Source organism: Colias eurytheme, chromosome 21 (assembly GCF_061535395.1).
Source record: "Colias eurytheme isolate Ceu_HAF_F1 chromosome 21, ilColEury1 Martin Lab GWU primary, whole genome shotgun sequence".
In the NCBI taxonomy this organism is placed as follows: Eukaryota; Metazoa; Arthropoda; class Insecta; order Lepidoptera; family Pieridae; genus Colias; species Colias eurytheme.
The window spans coordinates 7,171,000-7,182,499 of NC_143000.1; the positions used below are offsets into that span (position 1 = coordinate 7,171,000).

Here is an 11,500-nt window from a genome sequence, read left to right on the forward strand (position 1 = left end):
CTTGAATACGCGAGTGTCGCTTGGAACCCCTACTTCACCGTTCACTCTCAACGACTGGAAGCTGTACAGCGAAGGTTCACTCGGTATCTTGCCTTTATTTCACCTGGCATTTCGCATAGACGCCCCTACTATGATAGACTAGCTTTTTTCAAAATGGATAAACTTCAGGATAGAAGAGTCACCCTAGACCTAACATTTTTGTTTAAATTGTTAAACGGAACAATCGATAGCCCAGATTTGCTCAATAGTATAATGTTTAATGCTCCCCGTTCGATTCCCAGAAAACCTATCCGAACTTTCAGCATTCCAACTTGTAGAACAACTCTCGGTTCGAACTCACCAGTTTTTCGCTTATTGAGAACCTACAATGAATACCTCACTAAAGTTCCGAACCTTGATATTTTTCACGATAGTTTATCAATGTTTAAACGAAAAGTGCACAGATCATATCACATCACGTTTTAAAATTAAGCAATATTGAATTAATATACTAAGGTACTTTATTTGTATAAAACATCCCCATTAACTACATTTATCTTTAGTTTTTCTTGTAATGCTGTGTACATCTATAATAGGATCAAGCATTAGAATATTCTTACTTTGTATTTATTATTAAGGAATGATGTATGCGCGATCTGTCGATGTACCCAAATAAATAAATAAATAAATAAGTTCGTATCGTTTAATTCACTATAATCTATGTTTTATAGTAGGTAACCTCTGTTTACGCAAATGAAGTAGATAATGAAGTAGCATGGGATAGGCCACTATTTGAATGTTCACCAACGTGCTCAGATATGTTACATTTATTAAAAAAGTATTGTAGTAATGTTTGGAAATTGTATTTTGATGAGAATGGAATATACAATTTGCGAGAAGTAGGACTGATAAATTCCTTGCTATCATATCCTACCTCTCAAATCACGAGAAAGTTGTATAGTTTTGTACTTATAGGAGTATAGTTATATATATTAGTCGTAGATCACTGATCATAGTTATTTTTTAGTTTGTACCTTAGATTATTAAATAGTTAGATAATATAAGATTAAGATGTTCCTATGGGGATGACATGTTCAGATTATGAACAAATGCTCTTGAAAAAAAAAAATATTTAAAAAAAAGTTCAACGTTCTTCTACCTTTTTAATTAACTTGGTATGAGGTTAAAACTACACTTGGTTTGTTTGAAAAAAAATACGGTTACATAGTCAAATTTCAAATTCTGAATAATTTGAATTTATAACTTCTGTACGATAATATTTGATACCAACGGTTTCATAATGTAAGAAATTTAGACTTAACTTTATTAGTTTTACAAATTAAAATGTTTAACGGATTTGAAACGAAATTTATTTATTTTATTATTATCAAAAGAAATTTTTAGTTTATTTTATTTATTTATATTTGATTTGCTAATAGATGTACATCTTATATTTATAATATGTTTTGAGTATGTGACATAATAAGCATGCATATCAAGATGTAGATCCAATTACAGGCCAATACAACATGCATTTTTGAGTTGTTTCTAATTGTAGTTAAAATTCTAATCAGAAAAAAAATATTCTAATCAGTATAACTTTTATGTAAAATTGATGTCAAGTTCTGTACTATTAAAATAATAATCTAATATGGTCGCGACAAACTCTAGCAATGACGCTGTTGAAGCCTAAATTGGTTAATATCTTTTGACAAAAAATACATTGGTTTTCCTAGAGTATCTCCTCGGAACAGCTATATTATTTTTTGATAGAAGATAAAGACAAATGTACGAATTCGTAACATTGAATTATTAAAATAACGCATTATTGAGTTCAGAATTGATTCTAAAAGAGTCTGTTACATACAAACAGACAGATGAGCCTATTAAAAGCATTTTAAACAAAGAGGAGCATTATTTAAAAAAAAGATTTGGTTCTGAAATAAAACTATGTTAAAATTTTTGAAAACGTGCAAAATGCTTCTTCTTACCTGTTTTTTATTGTGGTTAGGAAAAACACTTTTTTCCCCAAAATCGCAGTAACGACTGTGATCTATTAATTGAATGATTTTCTTTTAAATAGGTACGTGAAAATATGCAAACACCTATGTGCATATAATATGAATAAGTTTATAAGCAAAATAAGGAAAATGTAGCAATTATTCACATATTAATTAATTGATTTATTTAAGGTGGGTGTCGAAGGTTTAATTTTTTTTTATTTTATTTCGGAATTAATTAACTTTTGAAGCCCCGTTTATGTAAAAATATTGTCCAAAAATAGATACTCTACATAGATACGCCACTTTTGCGAAGCATATGAAGGCCATGTAATGACATCAAATAATCTTTAAATAAAAATCTACATATATATAGGTAGGTACCATGTTTATGCGTATTGATACTAAAACTAACATTTACTATCCGCTCGCCCAGACGCCCAGGCTCCGCCCTTTTGGTTTTTGGTTTTTATCTCACAAGTTTTTCAAATTTGTAAAGTTAATCTTATAGATTTGACTGAATTTGACTGTTATGATGTTTTATCAAAATTAAGCATATCTGTTATGCCACAAGTATCTATCATTACTTCCTTACTATAAATACTTACATATTAATCCATACTGTATAAATTTATAAATATAAATTTATAATGATTATTTTTACGACCCAAATATCGACCAATAGAATTGCACCATTCGACGTCACGTGGTACAACCTACATGGTATTATACTGATTATTTTTTCGACCCAAATATCGACCAATAGAATTGCACCATTCGACGTCACGTGGTACAACCTACATGGTATTATACTGATTATTTTTTCGACCCAAATATCGACCAATAGAATTGCACCATTCGACGTCACGTGGTACAACCTACATGGTATTATACTGATAATTTTTTGAAAATTTTCTCTGGTCGTTGACGTCAAACTGACAGGTTGAATCCAATTGTGAAATTATTGGCCGACATTTGGGACGGAAAAATAATCCCCCGAATACCACACGAGCTTCAAAATTATCTGGCATTTCCCTCAAGGTTCCCTGCAAACAAATAAAGTCGTCAAGTTTTTCAGGAAACTTGACGACTTTAACCTGAAAAACTTGACTCCTTCATTTGTTTGCAACGAACCTATCGGAAAATACCCGATAATTTTGAAGCTCTTGTGGTAAGTATTATAAGTGGTAATTTTTTGAAAATTTTCTCTGGTAGTTGCTACACGTCAAACTGACAGGTTGGATTCAATTGTGAAATTATTGGCCGACATTTGGGACGGAAAAATAATCCCCCGAATACCACACGAGCTTCAAAATTATCTGGCATTTCCAATTTCAATTTTGAAGCTCTTGTGGTAATAAGTGAATATTTGAATGCCATAAAATAATAAATATCAATTTTAATCCATACTGATTTTTTTAATATTATAAATGCGAAAGTAACTCTGTCTGTCTCTTCTTCACGCCTAAACCACGGAGCCGATATATGGTTGAAATTTGGCACTATGTAGTTTGTCAATTTTAATAACAACACCTAAATTTGTTGGTAACTGCATTCTTGCAAATAAATGTAATTTGAATTTGAAATTTGAGACTGAAAAAGGACGTAGGGATAGTCTTCATAACAGAAATCCCAAAGGAGCAGGACAAATTATTCAGAAGTTCAAGCATTGACGCATACATATAGGATTTTGAGACTTTCTAAAACTTACGCAAAAGGCATGAATTTTACAATATAAACTACTAAGTTTAAATTCTCATTTTTAATCCTTACTCGCCAAAAACATTGAAGATCATTAATTTATTCTCACTTTATAATACAAACCTAGTAGATACAAACCTATTATTACCATAACTTTCTAAGTTCTAACGTATAATATGTTGAAATTATTTTTCCAAAACATTCAGATACATAACAACTTAAACGCAAACTTAGATTATTAAACTAAATTTTATTAGGTCTTTAAAGTCAGACAAGGAGGGGTTGCTACTAAAACAAATAAAATATAGCTCCCAAAAAAGGACTTCCCTCATTATTAAGGAAGACAATATTGACATAAGATAATAGGTAGGTAAATATTTATTTCACGATTTTCTTTTTCATATTGTCAGTCAAGATAATGAAACTTACATTTTTTATTTTATTTATTCAAATTATCGAATTAATAAATACATATTCATTACTAACTAACAAGACGCACGCTTTACATATAATAGAACAATTAACATATCTATAATAAAAACTGGCCAAGTGCGTGTCGGACCACGCATAAAGTAGGGTTCCGTAGTCATGTTTTGTCACCGCGCTGTTTTGTATTTTTTGCGTCTTCATCATCAATGGCTAGGGTCGGCTAGGTACCTAATCAAAACTCCTAGGATACTGGTCTGGTTTTAAAACAGAGTGACTGCCATTTGACCCTTTTAGGATCTAAAACATAAGGATAATCCCTCAGTTTTAAATGTTCCATTTTAGATTGAAACAATATTTCAAGATAGAGATGAAGTGGTGTTTAGTTCTGAAAAGAACTTTTTATTTGTTTGATAGCGTATATTTACTTTTAGAAATTGAGTATTTGAATAATAAAAAATTATTGATACTTTATTATTAATAATATTGATATTTAATGCAAAAAGCTCCACAAATGTATTTTTATTAAATTATAAGCAATTAAAAATTGATGAAAGATAAAAGTTTTGGCTCAAGTGGCGCAGCGTCTTTCAAACTATACAAGGCCAGTACGCAACGGTGTGAAACTAATCACGTATAGTTTGGAAATAACTTTTTTACAAAGTTCTTCCAATCTATACAACAGCAGTACGCAAATACTCGCGTATACTTTGTAGTGAAGTAAGTAAGAATAAAAGACTCGGTATTTGCCCCGGGTAGGAATCGAACCCACGAACCCACGACGCTTGGAAGGCAGGGTCAAGCCAACCAACCAAGAAGGTGAGACGGTGTTTTATTTTGAAATAATTCTTAAAAATTAAAACCTCTACTCCACTTCCGCGTTTGAATGTAAAGAAAAGAAGATTTAATTGTCCGAATGGTCCAAATACAGATTGATTACCTCAGCATCCTGATGTCTCAACACTTCACTCAAAAATTGATTAGATTGCAATTTTGTTGATTTCGCTCGGTTGCAAACAAAATGCTTCAGCAAGCGCGTCAGTCAAATCTATATATGGGTCATTATACAAAAATGGGGTAACTTTTGAGGATATTTTGTTTACTATATTTTTTATATCAGATTGTTACAAATTAGGGTGTATATGATAGCTAATCTAATGAATATATTGTTCCAAATCGGGCCAGCCACTTTTTTAAATAGATTGTGAGATATTTTAAATTTTCTGGATATGGCCTCCAGGGGACTGACGAGGCTAACATGGTACTGATAAAAAACTATAACTTGTAATATTCTTAAAGAAATTCAATGAAAATTACTACAAATCTCTCAGTTTTAATAATGGCACATGTCTTTTACGTACTTAACATGTTTAAAAATGATAATTAATAATATGTGATACTGGGAAAAACAATGTCTCAATTTTCAAAACAGCCTTCTGACATTTAACGCAACGTGAATATTCTTACTCTCTTACTTAACTTTTACTACTATGAATTAGTTTTACTTGATATTTTAAGTAATTCACAAACAATAGAAACAAAAAAACGGCCAAGTGCGAGTTGGACTCCTAACAAACCTATTGTTTATTATGTTTGTAACTTAAAATTTACACTTTTAGCAATTTTTCCTTTATCTGTGTTATAAGACGTTGCTATTTACCGTCTAGAAGTAAACTATAGTAGACTGTATACACGGTAAGCATCCTGTGTGTTTTTTTATTCCCTTGCGAATACAGTAAAAGTTCCTTATTCGCGGGGTATACGTTCCATAAATATGCCGCGAATACAGAAACCGTGAATACGGAATGGTAATTTATATGGGATTATAGGGGATACGTTCCTAGGTGACGATTGAGATTTTTTTCATGACGAAAGTTTCGACGAGTTTCGACTCGAAACTCGTTTCTCATTTTTTTAGTTGACAATATAAACTACGAAGAGTTCAGTAGACGTTACTCGAACACAATTTTTGTAACGAATGTGAAAGACGAAACAATAAAACACGCAAAGCGGCTTTTACTATAAACGGAACTACATTTAAAAATATACTTTATTTATCATCATATATATATATATATATTAAAGAAAGTCGTGTTAGTTACTCCACTTATAACTCAAGAACGGCTGAACCGATTTAGCTGAAAATTATTAGTTTAGAGCCAGGAGAAGGACATAGGATACTAAATACATATGTACCACGGGCGAAGCCGGGGCGGACCACTAGTTTTATATGAAATTCAGGTTGCAAGTTCTCTCTATTTCTAGTTTCTCTATACTAGGTTACATATTACTTGCTCAGTGCTGGGTGATCGGGAAATTGAAGATATACTAGATATCTTCTATGAATTACGATAGTGGAGACTCTCCACTATCGTAATTGCCTCTACTCGACCAACGCCAATTGTAAAGAGGGTCCATAAAAGATTGCCATATCTTGCATTGCAATTAAAAATAACAACATTGAGAATAGCCCAGTTTGTATTGTCTATTCTCTATTGATGTCTATAAAATTATGAAGGCGCAAAAAAACTTAAAGAAGTTAAAATGATAGTATAACAAGTCATGCAAATAAACTACAATGTAAGTGTAGTAAAAATATTGTAAATATTATCCACAATACATCTGTGTTTGAAACAATCCTTTAAAATGCAACATTATAAAGACCTTTGTAAAAATAGTTTCCTGTAAAAATAGAAAGGCAAATCTGCATTCTGCATTACAATATTATACTGTATACATGACGTTTATAAAGGGCGTTCTACATTTAACCGGGTTCTTATGATTAAATGTAGTCTTATGAAGGTCAAATTTAATAAAAATTCGAATAAATGTTCGAATATAAAAAAGGATACCTGTAAATGATTATTATTAACCAAATTATGAAGGCTTAATTCCAAACAAGAAATAAATTGATCACAATATTTTAAGTGATATGAATGCTATAGTCTCAATAATTACACTGAACGCAAATTAATGCAAAAGCAAATAACCGTATAGTAATAATTATCATACAATATCTCTTAAAAGTTAAATCGGAAAAGTCACGTATTCTTCTCAAATCACATAATTGATGTCATATCAATGTTTTATAATCAGTAATAAGATAGATGATAAGATCTTTTCTATATAATAAATGTTAAATCTCAAATTATTATTTTAATTCTATCTTAATGTCGGATCTAACCGACTTGTGAAATGTGGAGGTGTGTCGGATTATTGCTCTTTTTAGGGCAATGGATTTTAGTGAGTATTTATACACTTTATAGTTTTCAGTTAAACTTTGTTAATTATTTATTTATTTTATTTACTCTTTATACTTAGTTAAAGTCACAGTTTATATTTGAAAATCGTTTTAAAACAGTTACAAAATGTGAGTAAGTATATTAAAATTATATTTTTTATTAAACCAGATCTACTACAAAAATATGATAATACAGATTAAAAATAGAACAAATAAATTATTATCTCGCAAATTGTATTGCAAATATAGGAAACAATATTTTTAATACTATTTATTGCGTCACCTATTCCTTGACCTTCACAATTTCTCAGAACTACATTACTGTCGTATCAGATGATTTACAACATTCGTCTCTGCTTGGATTAGGATAGTAACTGTTAAACATTTGAAAATCTTACAAAAAATATGTACTAGCTCGGAGCCTGGGTTTCGAGCTAGTAATAATTATTATTAAATTTCAATATGCTAACGATATCAACTATACTGGAATCATAAATCAATAATTTTAATTTAGGTTTTTATTCTACTCCTAAAGGTATCCTCAGAACCAGTGACAAACGAAGAAGAAATATCCCGATATGTCCGAAAAGCAGGAGACTGTTGTCCATGCCCTACATCACGACATGGTGATACGGACCTTAGTGCATCGGAAAATGTTAACACCATGACCTGTCCTTGTAACTCACGCAATGATGATTCAGACACAGCATCATCTATTTTTTCACCAGTTTTCAGCGCCACAAAGTCTTTTGCAAGGTAACGTATCAATTTAAACTTAACGTAGTATAATATATAGCTTCAGATTTTTTAACATTAAACATTTGAACATTTAAATTCTTACATTTACAGACAAATTGAAAAAAATGGAGAATTAAAGCCACTTCTTGAACCAGAAGTTGATCTTGCGTCATCTGTATTAGAAACTTTACGGGAAGCTACTGAAGAAGAGTATAAAGAAGCGCTCGCTCGAGATGCTGCAAGAAGTGCAATACAAAGCTTAGACCCTGATGCGTTGATGGATGATGTAGTCGCTATAGTCAGTCCAGCAGATGCACGAGAAAGCATGGATATGGATACCGTACCAGAAGCATCTCATAATCAAGAAAGTAGATGTGTTTATCCTTCGTCTGGCGATTATGGTAATATTAATATTCTAGGCAGAAGTTCATTGCCTAGCTTAACTAACTCTTTGTCTGGACCATTAGATTTAAACTATGCGCCAAGTAACTTATATAACAATTTAAATATACCCAATACATTAGGATTACCTGGAAGGACCCATCAAGCGCTTCCTTTTTCTCCAAGTGGAAATCGAGGTCGTTTCCTCCCATTTAATAGACTGAATCCCTTTGCAATAAATACACGACAACCTGCACTTAATATAAGACAGTTATTAAATGCACGAAGGCCTTTAGATTTGGATAATCTTATGAACTTGAGAGATGTTGAACTTATTCCTCCACGAAAAGTATCAATTGCGAGAAAACCTACTACGCATCCTGAAGAAATTGCTTATAAAATGAACAATCCTATTTTTGAACCTGCCATTGATGCAAGCAATAATGTTCTGAGCAAGATTCAAAACATAGAAAATATTGATGATACCGATACAGGAGATTCTTCACCTGCAAGAAGTAAATTGAATCAAAATAATAATATTCATACCAAAATTTTAAATAATATACCATCACCACAAGAATCGAATATTGTTCAAAGCAATTTTGATAAACAGCAAACTTATGATAGTCAAAAACATTTAGTGCCCGACCACAATAATTATTTAGGGCCGCAAACTGAATGTCTTGATAAAAATCCGTCACTGGGTGGCAACTCCCTCCAGGAACACGATCCTTTAACTGGTGAAAGTCGTAACAGCATAAACATGCTAACATCACCAAATGAGTCAAATATGGAAAATAATGTTAAACCTGAAACTAATTATCTTTCTCAGCAAAATTATGTGAGAGAAGTTTCCTCTGCATCAGAAGATGAAACTGGTACACAGCGTTCCAATGGTATATCATCCATAAAAGATAACATGTTAAAAACATTGGAAGACTTTAGACAAGCTAATACCATAATGCATGAAAATTTACGATCTAGCTTAGATAATGTATTAAATCTTGATAAAAAAGGAAGCGCTATTGACGACAAACATTCTCCTAATAGCATAATGGATAAACATTTGAAAGAAGACAGTTCAAGTGCCTCATTCAAAGATAATCTTAGCATGGAAGATTTACAACATATGTCTGACAAGATACTTTTAAAGAATAATGACGTAGAAAGCACTCAAAAATCTAATGAAATGTCTCAAGATATGAAGCAAGACGTTGACACAATGAATATTAATGAACGTTATAGAACGCCCGCAAATATTGAAGAAAGTAATCTTGATCTTCAAAGAGACTCGACGAATCTTGAATGTGTCATACACGATGATACAAACAGTAGTCCACAACGGTTGTATAAAGACAATAATGAAATGAATGTAGCAGCAAGTGAACCTATAAATACCAGTTATAGATCAAATCGATATTCGTATAATATTCCAAATAGAAAAAATAATTTAAGAAATCCGATGGTAGAGGACTCTTTAGAAGATATTAATCTTGACATATTTCAGTATCAACCAACTTTAAAAGAAATAAATGGTGTTAAGCAACTTCCATTACCTAAATTTAACATGAAATCTTATAAAACGCAGTTGCCTATTCCAAATTCTTTAGATTTAAAACCTGTCAAATTACAAAAGGCATTTCGGAAAGGTAGTGATATTTTAGGTGCTACTTTAACAATGAAACCACATTCAACACAAAGGTCGTTTGGATTAAACAAAAACATGAGATCTACAGAAATTGAAACGAATGGCTTAGGAATTCCAGACATTGATGACATTCGATCTTATTTAGAAAATAATGTTCCAAACATTTTGAACTTACCCCTCCTCGGCGTTGGTTCCGATAATAAGTGTGAATTTCCATCAGGCTTGAGATCAGATATTACGAATAATAATCTGAGATCATTTACGGATGAGGTCCTAACAAATGTTCAAGAAAGTTTAGGTAAAACTTTCAAAGAAGCTAAAGGAGGAAATAGTAGATATTCTCCACTGCTAAGAGATACAGTTTTAAATCCTACTGATATTATCGAAACAGTCGATGAAGCGCATGAAAATGCTAACGATAAATTACGTAATTTCCAAGCAGATTTAAATGATAGACTAAAAAAACTTCATCACAGTTTAATGAGTCGTTCAAAAACTCCATCGTCCGTCTTGCAACAACGCACAGCGTATCTTGAGCCAAACAGAAAAAATAAAAAATCAAATCCAAAAACATCATTATCTGTTAATTCAAGAGACAACATAAACAAATCTACATTAAGATCTGTATTAGATAAAAATGATAAGTCAAGACTGTCTTCTTCAAAACAAAATCCCTCACTTTCATCTCCAAGTTCCCGTGCTTCAAATGGCCTTTCATCAAGTAGACCTATAACGACAAACAAGGGAACTGACAATTTACGTCTCGGACAAAAAGTAGATTCAAAACGGCCGCTTCCTTTACACGAAAGATTAAAGTTAGCGAGAGAAAGCAAGGGAACTATTTCTTTCACTACTACAAAGAGACCGCCAATAGTGGAATCGTTCCCGAAAATTAAATCGTTTTCTTCTCGAAATCCCATAGAGTTACCAAAAAAAGATATCCGACCAAATCAATCAAGGTGGGTTTTACCGGAATCGAATGCATCAGCAAGAAAACCAATAAGCAGGGAGCCAAAAACTTCTCCCAGTGAAATTACCTATACGAAAACATTACCTAAAACATCTACGTGCGATGAAAATAATGTCCAAACATTAGGTGAATCGTCACAAGGTAGAAATTCTGGGCCAACGGTAGAAACGAGTTCAAGAAGGTCCAGTAAAAAATCTATATTGCCTAATATTGCTGAAAATGCATTCTTATCAAAGGTGAAAGAAGCTGTGTCTCCTAAACATTTAACGCGCCCGCTTTCAAGGAACAACAACTATGATAAACCTTCTAACGATGATGTTATTCCATCTCCTTCAGAAGTCCAAAGATTAAATATTGAACCATCTAATCCTAATGGAATATCATTCGATTGCAAAATGGTTTGCTCGAAGAATTGA

General features: G+C 32.0%; 1 protein-coding gene across 1 annotated transcript; it reads left to right on the top strand.

The window, feature by feature from the left end:
* Nucleotides 1-7,301: 7,301 nt before the first annotated feature.
* Nucleotides 7,302-11,500, top strand: LOC149899253 (uncharacterized). Its single transcript, XM_090114333.1, has 3 exons — nt 7,302-7,349; nt 7,883-8,103; nt 8,197-11,500. Exons 1-3 carry the CDS (start codon nt 7,302-7,304, stop codon nt 11,498-11,500), a joined length of 3,573 nt encoding a protein of 1,190 aa, XP_089970459.1.